Source organism: Scedosporium apiospermum (genome assembly GCF_000732125.1).
Source record: "Scedosporium apiospermum strain IHEM 14462 chromosome Unknown SEQ_SAPIO_0121, whole genome shotgun sequence".
NCBI lineage: Eukaryota > Fungi > Ascomycota > Sordariomycetes > Microascales > Microascaceae > Scedosporium > Scedosporium apiospermum.
The window spans coordinates 561,447-584,705 of record NW_015971822.1 but is presented as its reverse complement, the minus strand read 5'-3'; the positions used below and the strand labels follow the sequence as shown (position 1 = coordinate 584,705).

General features: G+C 50.7%; 7 protein-coding genes across 7 annotated transcripts; 4 read left to right on the top strand and 3 right to left on the bottom strand.

Annotated features, from left to right (window-relative positions):
- Positions 1–548: 548 nt before the first annotated feature.
- Positions 549–920, top strand: SAPIO_CDS8230 (uncharacterized protein; the record flags this gene model as incomplete). The annotated part of the gene is made up of 3 exons (XM_016789912.1): positions 549–583; positions 645–732; positions 798–920. The coding sequence occupies 3 exons, from the start codon at positions 549–551 to the stop codon at positions 918–920; spliced, it is 246 nt and encodes an 81-aa protein (XP_016640175.1).
- Positions 921–1,022: 102 nt separating this feature from the next.
- SAPIO_CDS8229 (uncharacterized protein) lies at positions 1,023–6,748 on the bottom strand (the record flags this gene model as incomplete). Its single annotated transcript, XM_016789911.1, has 9 exons — positions 1,023–1,616; positions 2,237–2,331; positions 2,400–2,502; positions 2,561–2,755; positions 2,842–3,138; positions 3,228–3,508; positions 3,660–4,102; positions 4,871–4,875; positions 4,970–6,748. The coding sequence occupies 9 exons, from the start codon at positions 6,746–6,748 to the stop codon at positions 1,023–1,025; spliced, it is 3,792 nt and encodes a 1,263-aa protein (XP_016640174.1).
- A 1,090-nt stretch (positions 6,749–7,838) lies between these two features.
- On the top strand, positions 7,839–8,461 carry SAPIO_CDS8228 (Uncharacterized protein; the record flags this gene model as incomplete). Its single annotated transcript, XM_016789910.1, has 2 exons — positions 7,839–8,017; positions 8,086–8,461. 2 exons carry the CDS (start codon positions 7,839–7,841, stop codon positions 8,459–8,461), a joined length of 555 nt encoding a protein of 184 aa, XP_016640173.1.
- A 2,740-nt stretch (positions 8,462–11,201) lies between these two features.
- On the bottom strand, positions 11,202–11,906 carry SAPIO_CDS8227 (uncharacterized protein; the record flags this gene model as incomplete). Its single annotated transcript, XM_016789909.1, has 3 exons — positions 11,202–11,239; positions 11,338–11,543; positions 11,698–11,906. The coding sequence occupies 3 exons, from the start codon at positions 11,904–11,906 to the stop codon at positions 11,202–11,204; spliced, it is 453 nt and encodes a 150-aa protein (XP_016640172.1).
- Positions 11,907–15,323: 3,417 nt separating this feature from the next.
- On the top strand, positions 15,324–16,290 carry SAPIO_CDS8226 (uncharacterized protein; the record flags this gene model as incomplete). The annotated part of the gene is made up of 4 exons (XM_016789908.1): positions 15,324–15,530; positions 15,592–15,760; positions 15,836–15,950; positions 16,017–16,290. 4 exons carry the CDS (start codon positions 15,324–15,326, stop codon positions 16,288–16,290), a joined length of 765 nt encoding a protein of 254 aa, XP_016640171.1.
- A 1,933-nt stretch (positions 16,291–18,223) lies between these two features.
- SAPIO_CDS8225 (uncharacterized protein) lies at positions 18,224–19,085 on the top strand (the record flags this gene model as incomplete). The annotated part of the gene is made up of 2 exons (XM_016789907.1): positions 18,224–18,578; positions 18,634–19,085. 2 exons carry the CDS (start codon positions 18,224–18,226, stop codon positions 19,083–19,085), a joined length of 807 nt encoding a protein of 268 aa, XP_016640170.1.
- A 1,275-nt stretch (positions 19,086–20,360) lies between these two features.
- On the bottom strand, positions 20,361–21,199 carry SAPIO_CDS8224 (Carbohydrate esterase family 3 protein; the record flags this gene model as incomplete). Its single annotated transcript, XM_016789906.1, has 3 exons — positions 20,361–20,633; positions 20,698–21,059; positions 21,130–21,199. 3 exons carry the CDS (start codon positions 21,197–21,199, stop codon positions 20,361–20,363), a joined length of 705 nt encoding a protein of 234 aa, XP_016640169.1.
- Between the last annotated feature and the right edge of the window lie 2,060 nt (positions 21,200–23,259).

Genomic DNA, 23,259 nt, shown 5'->3' with positions numbered 1-23,259 from the left:
ATATCACTAAGGCGCCTGCTCTGGATTGTTGGGTACACCCCATGTGAGATGGCTATGGAGAACTTGAATGACGTCTAAACCGATCTGAATGAAGTGAGGCTTTCTCAAAGTTTAGTTTCCGCTCATAGATGCGTCCCTGTGGCGTCAATACCTTTATAATTTATCCTAGTCGCAGTCCCTTTCGCGCCCCAACTCTTTTGCAGGTTGATATGTTGATAACAATACAAAACGGACCTCTGACCTGTCAGAGACACGTCACTCCCACGTCTCCTATGCTCATGATGCCATGTTAATCACGGAGCCTAATCTGCTACGATGAGCTGGAACTTACATCAACATCACTCTGTCACATGGGATAGCGATCTATCAATTGTATATGACATGCGGACGGATCTGGCCTCGAAATAGTATAAATGGACGAGGTCTTATTTTTCTATTCCTTCAGATATCTATGTTTCTGTCAACGAAGATTTTAACGCCGACCAAGGTAAAACTCGCACTTACATTTCACGACCGCTTTCATCGAAGAAAATTCAAACGCCGCACTCATGGCCGACAGGAACCCTGGCAATTTTGCCAACTGGTTAGGGAATCTCCCTTGACTCAGTTTTCAAGCCTAATTAACTAACTGCTTTCGGCTCTAGGCCCAAGGAGGACCTGAAGGAGACTGCTTCCAAGGGGGGTCAATCCAGCCACAGTGGAGGCTTCGCCAGCATGGACCCTGATAAGCAGGTTTGTTTCCTCTCCTCCTCACGCTCACCCCTTTCCATGATTATCTAGTTAACACGGGTGTATAGCGAGACATCGCTTCCAAGGGCGGCCAGGCATCTAGTGGATCTTTCGAAAAGGGAAGTGAGAGAGCCAGAGAGGCTGGTCGCAAGGGAGGTTCGAAACACCAGAGTTCACCTGAGGATATTTAATGGGCAAGGCCCGATGTCGCTGTAGCTTGTAAGGGTGAGGGGAAGAAGTATCATCTGAAGTTCCATCGAACAACTAGAGGTAGTAATTAACATAGTAACGGCTCACAGAATAGCCGTGTCCGAAGCCGCTTCCGCCGCCGCATTCAGCTTCTTCAGTGACCTGGCGATATTCTCTCGGGCCGCCTTTTCATATCCATCTCTAAACACCGCTGAATAGAAGATAAAAGGTCGTTGTAGAAACGACCTTAGTACATCTGATCGCCCCTTTCTCCACCCCTCTTGGCTAACCCAGGCATACTCTTCCCGCACCGCCGCCTCGTATTTCTCAAATGCCTCCTCCTCAGCACCTAGTATACTCAAATCCATGTCAAGGAACATTTCCGCATCCGATACAAATCGGGCATCGGTGAATTGTGGAACCGTGTGAGTTGCCGTCGCTTCAATCATGGTACATATGCGGTCGACACGTTCGCGGTCGAGAGGAGGATCCGTGCTGCTTAGCCGCGATAGTGCGAGCTCGGCACTCTTGGTCTCATTATCGGTGGCTTTCGCGTCGTATATCGCATCGTGAAACCAGATGGCTGCCTCGATTGCGTCCGGATCTGCAAGGACGCCTCTGTGCTGTCGGAGAAGCTCAAGGAGGGAGTTCACATGGCCGAGGTTGTGGTATTTCCGATCCTTGGACGAATAGAGTATCTTTAACTCCGTTAAAGTCTGAACGTTAAGGAGAGCCGCCATGATTCTGATTCTGATGACGCTTGGCTCAGCTTGTGTGAATGGGAAGACCATCAGCCGCACGACTTCGTGTATTAGGGTCCTACGGCCCCTTCAATTGCATTGCCCCGCACACCGATACCGTAGATATCGTATAGCTCCATGGTCAAAAGTCCCGTGTCCAGGTCTTTGGAAGTTTTGGAAGAGGAAGAAGATCGCAACTAAATAACTTATTCAAAGAGAAACCAAGTTCCCTCCAACATGCCGGGCCGGAATGGGCGCGTAATAAAATTTTCCGTTTTCTTGATAAATCCGACGCGTTGGCCTCAGTAATCCTCACTTCCAGAACTACTACTCAAGGTTGAACTATCCCAAGACTTGTTCTCTCTCAACCGAGCATATTGCATTAAAGCCCGGAAAATGCAAAGCGCAATCCCAAGAGCTAATACCACGGCAATGCAAGCAGTCGCCGCCGTCTTGACTCCAGAGCCAAGCGACGATGTCCAGATAGGGCCAATTGCAGCTCCACCAACAGCTATTAAGGCGAGGGGCAGCAGAACACCGCTGATCAGTATACTTTTACTTTCCCCCCAAAGGCTCACCACGTTTTGGTACATTTGGCGCATTAAGTTGACGATTTTCTCTAAGTTGAAGGCGATAAAGACAAGAGGTATGCACAAGGCGGCGCCAACCGTAACTGTTTGGAGCAATCTTTAGTTAATAACGATGCGGTTTGCGTGAAATGATGGGCAGGCCGATACATACATAGAAACGTCAAAAAGTAGCCGAGAGGTAGCCTGCCGTCGGCTGATTGAGGAAGCGAATCAAGATTAATGGCGAAAACAGCGGCAAGAAAGGACGAAGGGAGCTGTATGGCGTGTGAGTAGCTGTTCCCGTTAAGAATCCGGCTTCGAAGAACCACTCACAAAGATGATCGTTACCACGGTAAAGACCATTAAGGTCTTACCCTGCCTGCCGCTCTCCAAAGCCTGGTCGGCCATCATAGTTTGTATCCTCGTCGAAGCTCTGGCCTGTTCAGCCGTGTTTTCTGCTTGCTTACGTGCCGACAGTACCTCCAAGAAGTTGGCTTGCTTCTGCTTGAGGTCGATAAGGTTAATCAGCTGCGGGAGGATGTAAATGGTTAGCTTGCTTCACTCATTCGATTTAAAAAAAGTCGGACCGAGGCATAAGTCGAGATTGAACTCACAGAATCTTTGGTGTTCTTCACTAATTTTTCCATGGTTTGGATCCGATGGTCGTGAGTAGCAGACACTCTGTTCTCTTCCCACTGCGTTACCCCTTTTCTGGAAAGGATCTCTTTCATCGCGCCCACGGCATCGTTTTGATGTTTTAGCACCATTCTCAACATGTCGAGTTCGTCTCTTATTTCCTGGACTTCGGCGAGAAGGGAGATATCCAAACGGATATCAAGGTCGTCGGTTGTTAGGGAAGGTTGGTTCAGTCGGTTCCTAAACGCCTGGAGTCTCCTGGTTGCGGAGTTACTCTGAAGTGAGATTGTTAGTAAATGCAGAAACAAAGATACGATAGGAGCAGAGATGTCTAAAGGCGAAGAAGGGGTCCGGAGAAGCTTACCACACGCGCCACTTCGTATTCAAAAAAGTCGAAAAACTGAAGGTCATTGGGAAGGTCATGAGGATCGAAGAGACCAACGCAAGTGTCCACAACCAGCCGCGCCATGTCGTAGACCGAGGTTACCGGTTTTCTGAATGGTTTCTTCAGATGTCGGAGAATGTGCTGATAAACGTTGAGAGGGTCATCGCGGATGATAGTGTGGATATTATATCTATTGCGGTGGGTATCTTGTTCCTGTCCCCAAGATTCCCAGTTAAGTGGGCAACAGGTGATGACGGTTTCTGGAATTGCCATGTCAGGACGATTGTGTGATCATCTCCCACTGACGATGGAGAAAATTACAATAATATAACCAAGGGAAATTGAAATAAAGATTTCGGGAACTATTCCCGTGGTTGAAAAAAAAGATGTGCATAGAAGAAACTAGCATACCTTTGTTCAATATCCATACCCAGAGCTGGTCGACCATGAAGATCTTGATCGCTTGTCCATGATATCTTCTTGTGTATCGGTATATCACTTGATCCTTGGCCCTCTCATACGTCCCCTCCACGCGACCGTAAACATACTGGTCCAGCGTACGTCGTGGTTGGAGAGTGGGAACATCCTCTGGATTTCGGCTCTTCAGATAGCCCCTGATAAGATGCTCGAATGGGTGGACTATATCGAGGACTGCTGTCCCAGGCTTTTTGTGGGTTTTCTTGGGACTTTGGTTATTGAGATGGATTGTGAACGTTTCTGGCTGATTTGCCTCTGTAGCTTGGTCTGGAGATTGCGGGGTTTCCCTGGAGTTGGCCTCGTTGTTCGCGTTGGCTGAGTGGGTATCTCTCGAATTTTCCTGCTCGACGGTTTCAACTTTTGGACTCGGGGGCTGACTGGAGGGTTGTAATATCTTAGACGAATCAACTCCAGGGGTACTGCTCGTCTCCATGTCCACTTTTTCTGCTTCTCCGTTTCCCTTTGAATACTCAGCAAGATCTCATTCCTGATATACTACGTCGAGTTGACACAGGGCCAACCTACCGTCTTGCCGAACATCCATGCACGCTTGGGACGGGTTGGACCGCTTGTATGCGGTCTATCAACGGATAGTGGTCTTGAGGAACGAGGAACAGGACGGCTTGAAATAGGCGGAGGAGGCGGAGGAGGCGGAGGAGGTTGAGATGTGTCGACAGAGGAGAGATATGTCTGGTGGTGGTGTCCCTGGACAGTTTCGAAGTGAAGGTAAGGAATATATGGGAGTGTCAGCTAATTTATCCGCCTCTAGAAAGCCTCTGCAGGCTCGACCTACAAATGATGCTATTGACAACTCCAGTGCCGAAGATGTTCCAAACTCTTCTTCCGGCTCGTCCTTTAGGTACCGTTAGTCACCTCACCGACCCTTGAAGATTATCACCGCGGGCTGGGAGACCTCTGACGTACTTGAATTACTCTACATGAGGGCCTCATGAATGGGTGTCCTGTAGATTGGCCGGTACCACGAGTTGTCGAACTAAGAATGCCTAGTTCTTCCTTGAGCCTTGTCTTGAGCGAGTGGGGTCCAGACTGCTGGTCTGACAATATCCTCGTCATTAATCCCTGCTGTTGTTAGCCAAGCCAAACACAAGGTGTAATAATGGATGGGCGCCGATACCTCAACCCACTCCATCTAATTTCATATCCAGTAAAGTTAGCTGCGAAAAAAATTCTTGGGAGATGGTAGAGATGCTGGGTTCTGAGATTGAGATGCATAGTATACCTACATTGTTAGCAGGGATGTGGTACCAGGTGAACTGCGGCTTCCGGCCTATCAAGTCTTCTGGTCTCTCAGAAGCACGCACACCTTGAGGGCCTATGCCGTACAGCAGCTCATATATGGAGGCAGACTTGGAGTAGCGTCGCTCGCGACCATCCAAGTGAAATTCCATCATGGATACCTCGAACGATCGACAGGCCGCCATCTTCTCGGGGTCGTGACGAGGCGCCGGGAGTGCTCGGGAGAACCTAGCTCGGGTCTCGATATCTTTCTGACGGGGTTTACCAATAGATGGTCCTTCAAGTAATGAGCCTGAGTTTAGTAAATTGGCGATTTCCTTTCGCTTTTCTTCGGAAAGCTCGTCTAGAGAAAGTTGCCCAAGGTGATCTTTCAACGCGGTGTCGGCGCCGTGCCGGAGGAGCAATTTGACAAGCTCCAAGTCGCCCCGGATCATAGCCTCGAACAACGGAGTTGGCTTTTTGATGCCTCCCTTAAGGTTTGGTGGTGGCGGCTGCGGTTGCCCCTTTGCGGGCGGGACGACTGGTGCGCCTTGATCAAGGGGCCCAGACTCTGGGGGCCACATGAGCATCTGGATGGCCCATCCGGGTTGAATAACACTCTCCCAAACAGCAGGAAGAATGATACCCCCATCAGGACCGCAGAGGTCATACTTGCCTTGAGCCACAAGGGGGGCGAGGACATCAATACCAATAAATGCTTGTCTAATAAGATCCTCCATCCCATTCCATGTGCTGCAAAGATGAAAAGGAAAATTGAATCTCCTTCCTACAGCATCACGGAACTTAATAGTTTCGGGGGCGCCAGCGGCGCCGTCCGAGACGCGTGGACCTAGGTGATATGGAGGCGGCGGTGGTGGTGGAACATGGTGGAAATCAGGTGGAGGTGGAGGTCGAGGTCGAGGGCGTGATTGTTTAGCCTCCTCCTCCGCTAATTCTAAGAGAGTTTTCCTCTTCTTCTCAGCTTCGTCCCAACCTTTTCCAGGAATCCACGGCGAAATACCGCCTCCAGCCTTTTTTTTCTTTGTCGTTTTAATCCTACTTCCAGGCCTGGCATAAGCCGCGGGGGGAACCCATCCCCCCCCGAGCCCCAAGCCGGGCGGACGAGGGGGGGCAGCGCCTTTCGCCATCCCTGGGTGAAATGGGGTAGCCCTATGCGGCAATGGAATTTGGGGTTGTTTCTGCTTTTTCTCGCTGGCCGTGGCGTCTGCATCTGCGCCATTATCGAGCAGGAGCTGGACGATGGAGATGTCACCGCGCGTAACCGCTTCGTACAAAGCAGTAGTGCCTGTTTGGTCGTTTACCGACTCAATGTTGGCGGCGCAGTCCAAAAGGAGCCTTGCAACAGGCTCGTTGCCCAGTTTTGCAGCAATCCATAGAGGTCTCTCTCCTTCTCTCGAGATCGCCTCGACATTGGCCCCACGTTCGAGCAGGAGCCGAGCGAGATCGACATTTCCCTGACGCGCAGCCCGATGAAGTACGGTCCTTCCATCGCTATCCACCACTTCGATATTGGCATCGTTGTCCAAAAGCACAGGGATGATTGAAAGTTTGGCATGCTCAACGGCGAGATGCAATGGCGTGTGGCCCTCGAAGTCCGGCGTTTCGATAATGTCGGGATGGCGGTTTAAGAGTTCGGTTACCGTTTCCACGGACCCCGAGATGATAGCATCACGAAGACGTGTCGCTGCATCATCGGTCTCAGACTCAACGTTCAGCTTACTGCCAGAGGGCGCACCTCTCTCCTGACTCTCTGCCACGGCAGCCATTAACACTATCGTGATGGGTCAGCCTCTGGTGTCTATAGACTCTATGGTGCAGAAAGTCTCACATCAACTAGGCAGCAGATAGGCTGGGGAATAAATAAGGTGGCTGGTTATCCAGGATGACATTAAAAAAATGTTCTCACTGGATGTTCGGATCGGTGTGCGTTCAGCGGAAGTGCGCAATTGGGCATTCTGTATGCATGTAAGATGAAAAAGATGGAACCCTAGCCACAACTGCAGCCAATTACCTGGTCTCCAACCCCTGCACATCGGACAAGATAGAAAGATGCCCCTCAGCGCAAAACCTCATCGACGGATTCATCCTCGTTCTAACCCAGTCGGCATCAAACTCTTCGAGACTTGATACTAACAGTCATGCCGACTCTCATTGAAATATTACGTGTAGCCTACGCTTTATATATGCCCTTAGGCACTAGGCCTATGTCCATTCTGACCAACTTCCCGAAAACCCCACGCTGGAGGCGGAGAGGGGAGACTGGAGAGAAGGAAGCAGAAGGTGAACAGCCGACAGAAACAACAAGCCGGGGTGAACGAGCAGAAGAAGACGGCTCTGACAGAGCAGCCTCAGTATATGGAGTATGTAATTAACCCACCCCCATTCCTTCCCCCTTGTACACGACTGCAGGGACTTGAGCTGATGCAGCTGATGGTTATTAGACCCGAAGCAGTTCGAGTCAGACTCAAAGTTCAGGGACATCGTCTAGGAAGCGTTCCTTCTGGCGCCGCTGGAAATACCGTCTTAATCCTAGACATTTCACATGGTGGAGGCTGGTTTTTAGGTCCCACCGTATTTCTCGTCCCTTTTTCAGCTATCGCCACCTCCTCGTCGGCTTTCTCACAGTGTCCATAATACTACTCGGTAGGAAAGCATGAATCACCGCCACCTCTGGCACTTAACACTAATAACTCGCTTTCTATATTAGCCGTTCTCCTGGCTGGGTGCACCACTGGGGGCCTGAGCAAGGTGTACCTCCTTTCACTTTCGTACGACAGCAATAACAGTACTGCAGCTCAGAACGCCATTGGTATCAACACAACTACACTAAACACTATACTGAATCTATCCCAAAACATGTCGGGCCTTGAAGTACGGGTTTCCTACTTCGGCTTCTGCTTGATGCTTAACTCGAGTCTTTCAGCGTGCTCCAATGATATAGGCGCCTTGCAGCAGAGTGTTGATGGACATGACCCTCTTAATCTGATGTGGATGGCCAAGAAGTTCCATGATGAAACCATCTTTAGCGGTCTCATGTAAGCTACAGTTGACACCCATGTTCGGGACGCATCCTTTGCTTTACACTTTGGTCTAATGTCAACAGATTCATAGCGATCATTTTCGCCTTTGCGTGCGTCTGCCTCCTTTTGGTGTCCTTCCCAAGTTGGCATAGAGAATACGATAGCGATGACAGTGAAATCGAGGTCAAGCCGTTCCCCAGTCGACAGATAGTGCAAGCGTCACTCGGAATTGTATCGATTGCGGCACTCCTGGGTCTCATTTCTGCCTTGTGGCAGCACCTTTCTACCGCAGCCACCACAGTCATGGTCAAAACATTAACATATAACAGCGTCGTCGGACACGTCGGCACAGCAGCCATGGTTTTGGGTTGGGTGGGAGCAGCGATTTTCGTGGTGGTTGCTCTAGGAATTGTCCTTATAATGATGAGCCTCAAGGTCCTTGCCGAATTGGCAGATTAGTTTTGTTGTGGGAATGCAAGAGAAACTTCAAGGTTGATATATCGACTCTGTTCGATCAATATTTCACTGACTTTTAGAAGTCCTCGAGAGGCGTGCATGTGAAACAGAATATTATAGGACAGGCCCTGTCATAGTCTCGTTCAAAACCAAACCCGCCACTCCAACAACACCCAATAACGCTATCCTCTAGCCAGTGGTTCCCTCTGTTTATTAAACCATCTCGTTATGGGAGTAGGCTAATACACTGCCGATCCGCGATCAAGTTCGGCATTGAGAACCTCACAGTATCTTGGTCACCATGATTTTCTACTGCATTTGGTCTGGAGAAAGCTGAAAGCAACAAGGCCGAAGCGACACAAAGTTTCACCCACAGACCAACATCGGGGACTCTACAGCAGGCAGGTCGAGGTGAACTGAAACTAACAAGCTGACGTCTAGGGTAGTTACAAATATACAAGGAGCTAATCCGGCCGTGGAAACTTTGCGTGCATCCTCGTGAGGAACGTCGCCGTAGAGGCCGCCGACTGCTGGATTCACAAAAGCAAGCTCACTTGAGACATTGGGCAGAAAGGTAAGGTAGCAAAGGTATAACCCTTTTTCCCCTGCGGCCTCGATATTAACCCGCAGCATAGAATCAACAGACTATATGACATGATATTCTATTTCATTCCCTGTTTCGGGAAAGTGCGGTCAACTTAAACGGCATGTATCAGAAGATTTACGGACTGTGAATTGCTTCTCAGGTTCTGCTTTCCGCTCTTCTCTCTTGGGCACTGGAGAGAGTCGAGATGACTCCTTCCTAGATCGTATCCTGTATATCAACCCAGTGGGCAGCCGCCACCGTGGGATCAGACTATCACGGGCAACAGGCGGCTGGAGACATATTAAAAGAGCCCGGCCGAAAAAGAAACTAGCTAATAATTCCAATGGCAGATCCTCCCTGGCTGTTTCCCTGCTTAGTAGAAGTCCAACAATCTCATTCAATCCACTAACGTCGTTCCTTCCTACACAACGAGTTCTTGGTCAGGCACAGAAGAGGGAAATGCGGGTTCTCAGAGATCAAACCTCATGTTCTAGTTTCTTCCCACATCAGAATTTGATTCTTGAATCAACCTAACACGAACATAGGGAAAAGCCTCAGCCCGTATGGGGCTTAAGAACTCCTTGCCGAGGCTACTCGTGATCCCAGTCACTTCCAACATACCCCTGAAACGGCCATGTCTGACAGTACGCCGACGCCTAATAGGCGTGTTGTGATGGATCCCGATGGAGACCTTATCCTCCTGGTCGGCGGCGAGACCCAGTCCCCGGAACAAGAGGTACTTGTCTGCTCAAGGTCAATGAGGCGCGCATCTCCTGTCTGGAAGAAGATGCTCTACGGTAACTTCAAAGAGGCTAAACCCGCCCAGGGACAGTGGACTGTATCACTCCCTGACGATGAGCCAGAGCCGATGCTTACAATCTTGCACGCAGTCCCACGGACAATTTGACAAAGTTGCCAGGAGCCCTAGTGTCGAACTCATATATCAAATTCTTCTCCTTACGAACAAGTACGATATGACGTCCTTGGTTCGGCCATGGGCGGCAAATTGGCTCGCCAAGACCACTAGAACCTACCAACCCTTTATGCCTGTTCAGAACAGAGAGCTCACTCTCTGTCCTTGGCGAGAGACCTGTGAGGCGGGAATAGATCGTATGCTAATGGCTCTCTACATATCATGGGAACTTGGAAAGTATCGGGTTTTCCAGGAGGTGGCCTTCCAATTGGCAAAGGTAGCATCCATAAACGACGAGGGGGGGCTGGTTCTTGGTGGAAATCCCGCATTGGAGCCGTCTCAGGCTCTGTGGCCATTTGATGCCATAGGTGAGTGGTCTGTCACCCTATCGGACGATGCTATCTCTCCTTGTACTAACTTATCTCTCAATCTGCTACGACGTAGGTTTAATCTCAGAACTAAGGCTCGCCTTTCTTCATAAAATATTGCGGGGCATCCAAACCATAGTCGATCAACTTTCTTCACAAAAGGGCTTGTGCCGTCATTCCGCCGATGCCGCCCGCTCTACTGAATGCAGCCGTCTGGCGCTCGGGAGTCTTTGGAGCCTAATGATGGCAGAGAGGCATGCGATTCTCCCGGGGAATCCGGGAGAAATTCGTGAGAGCTGCGCACACCTCGTAAATCAACTTTGGGGGTTGTCTCAGAAACTCATCTATCTCTCAGAGGGCCACAGAAGGTCATGCGACTATACTAGTATTATCCAAAAGGCTCTCTTGGATGCGTCGCGTGACTACTATGTCAACATCCCCTTTCCTTTCATTATCCACATGGTTGAGCAAAGGGAGAAGACCGGACTCAAGTGGTAACGTGACAGGCATGGCATCCCAAAACCTAATATGGGTATCATGGGGCTTAACGATTGCACAAGAACTGCTTGCCTGACTTAGGAATTCTTGAGGTGAGAAAGATGGCGGGTCCGAAAAGCAAATTGGCAGGGACGGGCTCGAAGTTAAGGAAGAATATCATTGTTTCACGGGGGGTGGGTATGGATAAATTTAGACTCAAGATATGAAATAAAAGCGATCAATTTCTCGTTGACATGTCTTAATTACAACTTGCCAATCTGAACGACTCCTGTTCACTGTCCATACTACCAATCCCAACGCCACTTCATGCTACGTGAAGTCCTGAAGTCATATTGCCTGGAAATCCTCCGAAAAAGACCCAGTGAGAAGTCGAAACCTCTAAGCGGAATAGGCGTCGTCATCATCCTCCTCGAAAACTAAGGCAGAAAAGTTATTAGCAGCTGTCCAGGGATACATTGTTCCAGCAGGGCGAGGAACAGAGATTTACCAGAAAAAACCTTGAAGTTAGACACACCTTCTTTCTTGATAGCTCGGACCGACGTGGCGCGCTTAGCAGAGGGACTAATGTCGTCTTCCTGCTTAACCTTGCGCTTGCGGCCCGAAGGGGTCGAAGTGGCTGAGTCCGTCTTCTTGGGGCTGGGGCCCCCTCGCATCTTGCCGCCGGTGATGTCGCTCATTTTATAGTCGAAGCGCTTAAGGAGGCGCTCAACTCGCTTGGCCCTGCAATTGAAAGCCGAGAGGTTAGCATATGTCGCGGAAAACATGAAGAAGAGAGAAAGAGGGAAAGAAAACAAAACCAATTTTGACAGCGGAAGGGGCGAGAGAGGGAGACGGAAGGGAATGGGGCGAATATTTTTGGTGAAGATAGACTTACGCGGCGCCACCGCTGGCAATGTCCAGCTTCTCGGAGAGATGGTTCCAATCAGGTTTGACGCCGTTGCCAGACTTGCCACAAGAAACGAGGAGTTCGACGAGAAGGCGGGCGTCAGCCTGAGAAATGACGGGCGCGTCTCCGCCAGCCGCAGCAGAGTTACCCTTGCCGCCCTTCTTGGACTTGACGGTGCCGTTATCTTGAGAATCCATGTTTATGTTTTGTTGGTCAAATGATACAGTGAGGAGATGGTGTTTCAAACGGGGAATGTCGTGTCGGTGTCGGTGGGTTGGTGGATTGTGTCGAGAAGTTTGTTGGAGGAAGAGATTGATTGACGGATTCCGACTGAGGAGGGAAAATAAAGAGAGAGGAGGGTAAGAGGCAACCGCCAGAAGAAGAAGGCCCAAGGCTGTGGAAGACCCTGGCTTGTTCCTTTGCGTAGTCGACGCAAGATTCAGTCGAGTTTGATTCATTTTGAAGGTAAAAAGAGCTCGCAACTACCACACACTCCCCTCACAAATTGTCTCGAAGGGAATGACAGCAGCTTCTCGTTGAGAGGTTGGAAAGAAGATCTCATCCACTCCCTGCCCTATTAGGACCAGATTTAACAATCTCATTATTCCTTAGGATGAGACTAAAGAAGCCAGGCTTTTAGTCTATGTGCATCTTCCAAAGCCGAGATTATTGTATATGTAGTTCATCAGACTAAGAGAAATCTAGCGCACATGTGAAGGGCAACTGGCTCGAGGGTAAGTAGGTCTTTCTTCATGTCAAGCATCAAATCAGATCCATTTTATCCTTCAGAGCGGTTCTTTGTCACGACCAGTTTCGGGTTTGGGACTCCTGGACAAGGATTTAAAACAGTGGCTGAACTCAGCTGAAGAGTTCCGTCCCAAACTGTTGTCCCAAACGGGCACCATGAGAAACCAGGTTTTCTGGTTTGTATTTGGTTAAGGCCTGCCCAAAGCCTTGCACTATGATTCCGCGTTGACGCTGCATGTGGCATATAAAAATTGACGTTTCCAGTTGTGGCTTTGGAGTGTAGTCTTCGGCTGAAACATCAGCACACGATTACCCTCAGTTTCGCGACGATGGACAACTCCAGAACGAGTATGCGCCCTCGCGAGCAATGCCATTGTTAATAAGGGTAGTTTAGTCTTCTAATTGTTTCTTTATTAAATCACTCCGGATCTTCCGAAATAGCACATTTAGAGTCTTCAAGTCTCTCGGGCGGCTTTCCATTCATGGCCCGTTAATATACTCAATATACTAGTAGAAACCCGAGGCTAATCCAAATGCACTGGGATATGGCATAAGGGAACAAACATCTCAGACTCCTGGCGATATAGTGCAACCCTAACCTTAAGGTAATGTGGCTTCCTCGCGTCTAAAGAAGAAACACTCACATGGACAAGTTTTGGGAAGGGCAACAGGCATCTCAAAAAAGAACGGCTCCTGGGAGGTGGCTGCTTGCTAAAGTGCTACAGTTTTGTGACTGAAAAATGCACCACTTCTTCTTCACCAGAATGCATATCTCGACAGTAAGTGATGTGCTTCGCGTTTTACGGCGAACCTAGAGATATCTGGAGGGTAGGTGTATGACTTTAACAAGGCGAGCGGCAGATTTTCTCTGAGACCGAATAGGCCGTTAGTATGAGAATCTGTGCCCCGCAGCCTTGGTCGTGGCAGTATTTGATAGCCAGCAAGCAGTCCGTGCCATGGATGGGGTCCGTTGACCATTGTGGCTTGTGGGGAGAGCAGGGGCGCCCAAATCTGCGCGTCGCATACGCAGGCAATCGCTTCAATGGCTTGGGTTCAACATGGGTCCCTGCCCGCCGGACTCCTCTGGAGAAGGGGGAGGAAACCCATACATAGATTTAGGCAAAGGTTTCGACTACGGGCGATGCTTAGAAAGAAAGCGTCGTCTTCAATTTCGGGTTTGACTATCCTGGTCACAAAATGTCAAGACAGACTTGGAAACAGACCCGCATACAATTCAGAAGAGGGAAGGCGGTCTCGAAGAGCTGTGACCGACCTTGGCACCAATGCCCAAATTGACGGCCCTGATTGGAGCTGCGTCTGTTGAGCCTGGGAATCATACCAACTGGCACAGCAACATACGTCCAGAAACAATGCATGAGGAGACGTTCCAGGCCAAGATCAAGAATCCTGCTCCCCTCGACGGCCGTTGTGGACTTTCAGCGAGAGTGGGTGGGTGTAGCGTGGATACGTGGAATGCGACAGAGATTAGATATGCATCTATGTATCTTCCTATGATCCCGTCTTTCATCTTCCACCAACTGGCATCTCGTTTTGAGAAGGACTTGCAGCAATCGATTCGTAGTAAAATGTTGTGAAGGCCAATACTTCGCTCTGAACACTAGGGCATTGTCTTGGAAAAAGAAGAACGCGTCAAAAGGTTGGGAGAGATTAATTAACTAGATCCCCGCAAGTAGCGAGGCAGGCAGCGACGCCAATTCTAGAAAATGCCCGAATTCATCTAGAAGTATCGACGGGCCCTTCGCGGGGTGCAGACCGGCTCCCGCATGCCAAGACGGGATCGGTGAATTTAATAGATGCATCGTTCGGATTTCTTCGTTCCAACTCTTTCTCTTGTACTCTAATCTCTACTTCTCCTTTTTCGTACATCGCCCGAGATAAAGAGGAAAACAAAGTTCGAGCCGGCGCAAAATCCACCCAATCTTGAAGCAGCGAACCCTCCACAGTCCAGGGACGGAAGCCGGGCCTGGTACCAGCCTAGTATACTACACTACCAGGCATGGGACGGCAATTGGTCCCCGAATCGGGACACGCAGACACGCAGATACGCAGACCAAGACGACTCAGGGATGGGAGGAGACGCTACCAGCCAGTAAATCTCCACAATCTGCAAAGAATAGAGTTCATAGCTCAGCACTGCCCTGTGGAGCAGCGCAGGGGTAGGCCGGCAAGTTCCACGGCCAGGCCAGGCAACTCCGAACCTACTCCTTGAACCAGCTGAACCCCGAGGAAAAAAGAAAAGCTGGGCTCGACTTTCTCGGGAAGGAAGAATGGGATTGGAGAAAGCCGGAGGAATTGGGGGCCGGAGAAGAGGAATCAAACTCGACACCTCGACACCTCGACACCCCCGCCTTTTCGAATCCCTTTTTTGAATCCCTCTTCGAAGAGAGGGTGAGGGATTCAGGATTCACCCGCGCCGCCCAACGAGTCCCGAAGTGATTCGGAGAGAGAAGAAGAACATAAAAGGAGAAGGACCAATCGAGTTATATAATAGTCCCATCAGCCGAATCATCCTCGGATTCCCTCCGAGATACATCGGCGAAGTGATTACCCGCCTCGTTTCTCGCGTTCGATTGCGATTTGCGACACACCCGAGAACCTGCGGGCATTTGCCTTTTCTTCTTCCCCTTTCTTAGATTCAATTGCAACTGCCCTTTAAGAATATATAATCCATTGTCTCCCTCGCAGGCACAGCCAATTGAAGCTTCTTTCCCCTTCCTTCCTCTCCCCAGTTTGCCATCCGGTTCGCATACAGCCCATCGACCGCTTTCCCTCGACATTAAACCTAGCGACTCCCTTTCTTTCATCGCGAATCGACGAGATCCATACATCGCCAGCCTCATCCGAAAATGCCTCGTCCATGCCTCCGTCGTTGCCGCCGGCCAAACGACCCCGAGCGCAGCAATCCGCTTCGCCTAACCCGCCGCCTCGAACTCTCGAGGCGCGTCCAACTCCTGCTGCTCCTCGCGAACCTCGCCGTGGCGGTCCCCGTCGCTTTCTACCTCCGTGCGACAAGGGCAGGGCCCTCGGGATGCCTGCCTGGGGTTTTCTTCTGCGTGCGTCGAATACGTCTCTTCTTGCCGCGTTGGGCCACGTTGGTGCTAATGATATATCTAGGCTGCCGCGACGCTGGTCGTGACGACATCGATGGCGTACGTGGGGAAATTGCGTGGAGGATACAGGTCTAGTCGGTTCCTGAAGAAGGCCATCGCTGTAGATATTGTCTGTCTCCTTATGCAGGCCTTTGCGCTTGCGGATCTTGGGCGAGGACGCTCCTTCCATCACGGTCAAGAAGGTATTATCACCTTGGGTCCATCAGGATAGCAAAGTGAGACCGGAGTTTCTAACCTTCGTCGAGCAGGATATCATCACGGGCCGTCGGCCAGTTCCGCCCACAAAGAGCTCAACGGTGAAGAGACGGAGGGTGCGTCGTGCACCCTCCCCAAAATCTCATTGATCCTCACTGTCCTTGTAATGTAAGAAATCGGATTCCCCTACTCTCCGTCTGCCAAGACCTGATCTTGCTAAGAAATCCCGGACAGCGTCTCCTACATCCACACCGTCGCCCGCTCCGTGCGTCTCCTCGCTTCGCTCCGCCGCCAGCCCGCCCAATTTACTGGCACCGGTTACCGAGTTCTGCCCACCGACGACGTCAAAGTCCCCATCGCCCTGTCTCTAATCAAGGTGCCTACGTCCACCTTCGATGGAAATGGCAACGGCGCATCGGTGGCGTCGTCCACAACCTTGGAAAAGGCCCTCACTCCAACCTCCTCAACAGACAGCGGAGTAGTAACGGACGAGCAAGAGAAGTCTTAAGCTGAGTCTCTCGTTTGGAAATTAAACAGAAGACAGCACTGGGGACGTAGTCTGAGCAGAAGTTCCTTGAATCATTGGTTGATTCTGGTAGCGATCCGACTTTACAGGCTTCAATATATGGAAACTTCGGCCATGAAATACTCTTCTGTCATGATGACCTGGGAAATCGTGACGATAAAATGAGCTGTGACAGCCCACCGAATCTAGCTCCAGCAGAGCCCCTTTTCCAATCCAATCACTAGTAGAGTACGACCTTGAGAATTATGACATGTGCGTCCTCTCCCAACATTCCACCTCATGTGAAAGAATGCGACGAGACGGAGGGAACACCTTCGAGCTCCCGGCAAAATACATCTCGAGACGTAAATTCACATCCTTTCATCCCATGCTCATCTTAGAACCCCGCAATTTTGATGGTAATGCCTCACCGGTAGGGGCCATATGCCGAACGAGAGCCCGGCTAAACTTGGTGGGGTCGATTGTAGATGGGAGAGTGTTAATATGCATATCGCGCGCTGTCGCCCGATATTTCTTGGGAGTTACAGAACCTGGGCCTGCCAAGTGGAAGAGGCTAAGATGTCGAAGCGAGTGTTGAGTGCTGTCCGCTAGAGAGTTAGACCGTTGATGTCATTAAAAGGGAACATGAAATAAAGAAGGTTTGACATGGGTGCCATCGCTGTGGAATGAAACACGGAGGGAAGCTGGAGAGCCAATGTCACATCTGGCGGGTCTGACATCAAATGGGGAATTGGACAAGGCAGAAGCCGATCTTAGGAGGCGTCCTCATTGAGACATTGAGACACACGTTCATGGCCGCCAGTCGAGGTCGAACAAATCGAATGTGTGTCGGCCGACATAGTAGAGTTTACATCACGCTATCCCAGGCTCGATGCACCCGGTCGTAAACGGAATCCCTGGCCAGGAACATTCGACGGCCTTTCGTAACCAATAAGACGTCAGTCTGGGTCACGGAGCTGTCCTTCGTCTGCATCGCTCGATATTATCACGACGAGAAGAAGATGAAGGGACAGCTCAAGCGACTACCGGAGACCGAGAAGCTTGTTTTGCCATTTGTTCCGTGACACACGGCTTGAAATTAGTAGCCCGGCCAATGAATGGCTGAGAAAGACGGCGTGGCAGAATTCGAGGAATGTTCCAGGAGTGCGGGGGCCGGAGCGACAAGAAATATTGGCGGAGGGTAACTTGATTGCCTTCCCACTTTCGACGACTGATTCGGCTTGTCTCCGTGCAATTGCTATGATGAGAGAGCAAAAGTTTACGGAAAATGTGAAGGTGGATGGAGATGGGAGAACCGATGTGATTACCGGAAGATCGCAGGCTCCTGGTGTTGTGAGTCGAGAGCGTGCCGAATGAGTTCTTTTGATCTTTTGAAATGAGGATGTTTTCCATCTTGCACTTGGGAGGAGGGGTAGCTGAAATATCATGAAGAGGTCAATACTAGGTCCCAATATGAGTGGACCATTCCGGTTTGTCGAATGCCTAAATGTTCCACTGAAACGATAGGTCGTTCCCCTCATCGATCTTGATGTTCTCTTGATCCGGGGGCAGCCAGAGTGCTTGATGTCAGTGGTGCAGCTCGTACCTGCATCAGCATGGCCTGTGCAGAAGCTAGAGTGGAAGTCCGACGCTCATCCTCAGCCATACAAGCAATATATCGGTTAGAGAGCTTGCATCTTAACACGAAATGAACGGCAAAAGACCACGGCTCGTTCTCGATCGACATTGGAGGTTCAGACCCAGCGGGGTTCTAGCAGCGACCCCAATCTATAAATCAGGGCTGTGATTCCGGGTTTTCACCCAGGAAACCCCCCCGTCTCTTTTACGGTCCCGAGCAACGGTCGCTTCCGTGTTGGCAGATCAACTTCGTTACCGAACATTGTGCAAGGAAAACATCCGCCCTAAGTCGATCAAGATGTCGCTTAACAAGCTTCTTCTCATTTCTTTGTATCTATCGGGCCTCGCGCTGGCTCACCCGGCCAACCACCACCGCCGCCAGGATGACGACGCCCCTGCGGTCCCCGAGGAGCCCGCGGCTCCCGAAGCCCCCGAGGTTGGTCCTCCGGAGTCGGGCGAGGTGAAGCCTGACCTCCCCGTTGTCGTGGCGCCAGCGCCAGGTGAAGGCGAAGGGGAGGAGGAGCCTGAGGAGCCCGCCGAAGGCGAGGAACCCGCCCCAGAAGAGCCCGCAGAGGGAGAAGAGCCTGCTGAGGGAGAGGAACCAGCTCCGGAAGAGCCTGCTGAAGGCGAGGAACCAGCTCCCGAAGAGCCCGGTATGTAACAAAAACATGGCCAGAAAAAAAAAGCCCGCGCTGACATGATAAATAGCCCCCGTCGGACCCCCGACCACTCCGGGCATCCCCAACATCCCCATCCCAGGCGGTGCCGTGCCCGGCTTCCCAGGAGGCGGTTTCGGCGGCTTCTTCGGCCCCACTCCCTACATCTGCTACCCGCTCATCACTGGGTTCCCTGGATTCGGCGGCGGCTTTCCCGGTGGCGCCACGCCCGGCGCGCCTACCGCTCCCACCCCCACACGGCCCGACGTGCCAGCGGCTCCTCCTAGCGTTCCCCAGATACCCCCGCCATTCCCTCCCGCCGAGGGTGAAGAGCCGGCTGAGCCCGTCGAAGGCGAGGAACCTGTCGAAGGTGAAGAACCTGCGGAGGGCGAGGAACCGGCCCCAGAAGAGCCCACCGAGGGTGAGGCACCTGCTGAACCTGAGGAGCCCGCTGAACCTGAGGAACCCGCCGAGCCCGAGGAGCCGGCCAAGGAGGAACCTTAGCTTGCTGGAGAGTGGGAAGTCATGCAACTGGACTGGCACGCCTCTACTCCCTAAACTATGATGGGAGGAGATCTCGACGGAGACTTTTGGTCAATCAGAGACACAACTTAATTTTCTTTCTCTATACCCCAGTGGACGGTGGGGCTTGAGGAATTCTGTACATATTACGCCTGAAATGAAATATTACTGTTGAAATGATGCACCCTTGAATCACACTTCTGTCGGGACGTTAACTGAGCCTTCCGTGGAAGACGGGGTTCGCAATTCAGGGTCAGAAGAACAATTCCATCTTTGTATACCTTGAGAAGCGAGAGTCCGGGGCATTCAATCGCGCAGAAGGTCTTGACAGTGATGGTATTCGTCATTTTCCGCTCGACACCAAATGCGCTCGTGGCGTCTCCCATTGTGGTGTCGCGGGCGGTGTTGGGATTAGAAAAGTGCCTCGAGAAATAGGACGAACCACCATGGCTGCATATCAGGCAGTCTCGAATCAATGAGTGAAAAGAAGTTCGTAGAGGTAATTGGAAACTACGAAGTAAATGTAACAAACTTCATGGATCAGCGACTCGATTAATAGAGCCCAGTTGAAGTTGCCGTCCTGACGCAGCACGAACAGCGCAGCGTCCAGGTCCAAGTCCAGGCGAAGACAATTGCACTCCGGGCTATTCCTACCACGTGAACAACAGACAGAGGCCGTAAACACCCTAGAAAAGTTCTTTCACGGACGCTGAGATCAACCAGCAGCACAGAAGGCACTAGTGGTTTAGTGGTAAAATTGGTCGTTGCCACCTTTCCGCAGCTTCGACTAGCCCCCGGTTCGATTCCGGGCTAGTGCAATCAACATCCTTTCCATTTTTTTTCTTTTTCTTTTTTTTTTTTTTGTCCATTTTCCTACCCTCCCCGTATCATTGTCTCTTTTCCTTCATTCTTTTCTTTTCTTTTTCGGCTTAATCTCGTCATCCTCTCTTTTCCAGTAGAGGACTGGCAATTATTCGTCCTGGCAACGTCGAACGGTTCGTTCTATTCCGCACTCTTCAGACGTGGCTCGTGGGTGATGGACGGATCAAGCAATAGGAAGAAGATGTCAATGCCACTCACTCACTACCTCCCGCTATAATAACTATTCCCACTACAGTCAATCTATCTTACACATTCATATGTGTCTTTTTTTTAAATGAAAGCTTGTACGACACCCCCGCTCGTCATGAGAAGAAAATAATATCCAACCCGATTGCATCACTTTCTTGGAACAGTCGACTCTAAAAGGCTTCCCTTTTATTCGGCGGCACCCCCGCCACGCTCGGCAATGACATCCTTGATGTACTTGATGAGGAGGGGACCGACCTGGTCGGCAATAAGGGTGTCTCCGGCGGCGTTGGGATGCACGCCGTCGCGGAGCATCGAGGCCATGAAGCCGTTGTCCTCGGAGCAGTCGGCGATGACGATGGGCGATTCGGGGGTGGAGTTGGTCTCGACCCAGTCGGGGATGAGCCCGTTGACCTCGACGATGGGGCCGTTCTTGAATGGGAGGGGGATAATCTTGTCAATCTATTGTGAAAAGACGTTAGCCAGCTTGAACTGGAGAAGAGAAATCATTGAGGACCCCACTCACAATGACCTTGACCTTGGGGTTCGCCGCCCTCATCGAAGCAAGCATCTTATCGTAAGCCCCAATGATCTGCGGCACGGTCTTGCCCATATTCACGTCATTGGTACCAAGCATAAAGTTGACAATGTCAGGCACCGTCTTCTCGACCCAGCCATCGATGTAATTGTTGGCAATGTCGACGGCCTGCCAGCCAGAGTGGCCCTCGTGGCCCGTGTCGAAGTTGCCCGACTCGGCGCGGCAGTTCTGCGGGTTGTTGGTCTGGGACCCGACGAAGTCGACTTCGTCTGTGAGGCCTTCCGCCGCGAGCATGTCCCAGACATCGGCTCTCCAGCAGGTGATTTCGGTGATGGAGTCGCCGAGGGGGACTGTTGGGGTTATACCTTGTTAGCCTTCCTGGGAAGCTACTTCTTATGTGTTAGATAAAGGATCACTTACGGAACTTGATCTTCTGGGCAGAAGCCGCAAGGGCAAGGCCCATGACGACTGACAGCTTGGAGAGATGCATGGCTAACGAGCTTCAAGAGGATTCTACAACTGAGAAGCCCAGTTCTCACAAGCTCGGATTAGTGACAAGAAGGAAAGAAAAGGGAAAGGAACAGAATCAACCCAAGTCACGAACAAGGAGTCGCCGACAGAGAAGAACCCATGGGAAGAAAGGGAGCTGGATCATCGAGGATTATATGTTCTCTCATTCGTCTACTTCTCGGCTCCGCAAGATACAACCACTAGAATCTTGAGATAAACGGCACGCACGGCGGGAAATGCTGGCTACGCGGCATGGGCCTGCAGGTTCATCTTCTTTTCCTTTGGCCGGAGGAGCTAAAGAAATGAAGAAAACCTGGGGGTGTGTGCATTTCGACAACAATATATTAACATGGCTTGGTAGCCGATTGGTGGTATTATATTCATATTATCATCCTGCCCACGATATCTTGAGGGGGGAGACCATCGCTTCAAGGGAAGTGGAACACATTGGCGGAGGGATCGGAGTGAAAACCAGATTATCGGGGCATGCCTCCATGGGGGCAACCATTTCGCTCTGCCAAATTAAATGGTTAATTCGGAATTGGGGGAGCCACAATTGACGAACAGCCTTCAGACTTCTTCTCGCTTCATCCGGTGACTTTTTTAGCCGCTGGGAGTGATGAGTCTGTGGAGGAGGCGTACCACGGTTACAGTCACAGAACCGGACTTGGCCAGGACATGCTGATCTGGAGTCTCCTAATGATAGGATGAGTAAATCTGTGTATCAGAAGGCCTCTCATGGATCTTGTAGAGTTCACAAATCGAAGGTGAATGTAATACGTCAAGGAGCGTTGACTCGGCCGAGGTGGTAACCAGCGAAACATCCATTTCAATAAAAATCGAGGCAAAGGAAAAGAAGGCACCGGTAAAACAGAAAGTAGATTCAGGGCCAGTTCAAACTCTAAATAAAATTGGAGAATCTTGGCATAAGAATCCCATCGTATCATATTGACGGCTTGATCCTTTTCTCTGTTGAAATTGAAAATATCAAAAGCCACGAGGTGAGTGGGGAGCTTCTCCGCTTCTCCAATATCCGGACTCCGGATCGCCCCCGAGATCTTATAGCAGCTTGTCCTATAAGTCCAGGCTGTGTGGGAGAGCTCCTCGTGAATGAATACCAAGTAAAATCGTCCTGGGCGAGCCGCACGTCACTAAATCGGATTGAAGCCTCCGGAATGTTAATATGCCAATTGACCATCCATCTCGAACCCACAGCGCCCATGGACTCATGTCGTTTTGAACTGCACCCTGAAGATCCAAAGGTGATCGACAATCAATAAACCTAGCCAGGAGGGACACCAGTTTCCCCAAGCACGGCATACAGGAAAAGGAGAAGAGAAAATAAGAGAGGGAATGCAGCTCAAAATTGTCAATTTGCAGGTATAAATCACAACAAGCGAAACCATCTTTGCCCGCTTCTCGGCATCCATTCCTCCAGAGACTCTTTTAATTGGCAGCAAACTGACACTGCAGCCATCCGTCGCTGACAAAAAGAAGCTCTTCATGTCGTATAAAAATGAGATTGATCGTAAGGGCCAGGTAAACGAACAAGAAATCCAAAGATCCGGAAAGCATTCTTGCAAATCATCAATGCAAACGCCCCACAAACCCATTCTTCCTCTCATATTTCCCGGCCCAAGGCATAATGGAAACCCAAAAATCCTCCTAATAGCCTCGTGGCATACGATATTTCTGCTCGTTCTTCCCCATCTCATGCCGTCTCAACAATTATAATGATCACCAGCTAACCCCCCAAGACAGCCAAACATTCTTATGCGCCACGTGGTGAGACGAACTGATGAACTAAAAGAATCCCTTTAGAACCAGGCCCGAGTCCCTCGGGATACTGGATCGAGCAAGAAACCCGCCGAGGCCCTCTTCTATTCCACGTGGCGGACGACTCGAGCCAGCGGCGAGACCGAAGAATAGGTCCATCGAGCAAAAGCAAAAACCAGGGCCGAAGGTTAATGAATTGCCATTTCATCCCAGAAAAGGTTGATATCCTTTTTTATGCCACGTGGCGGGGAAACGAGTTCCTTT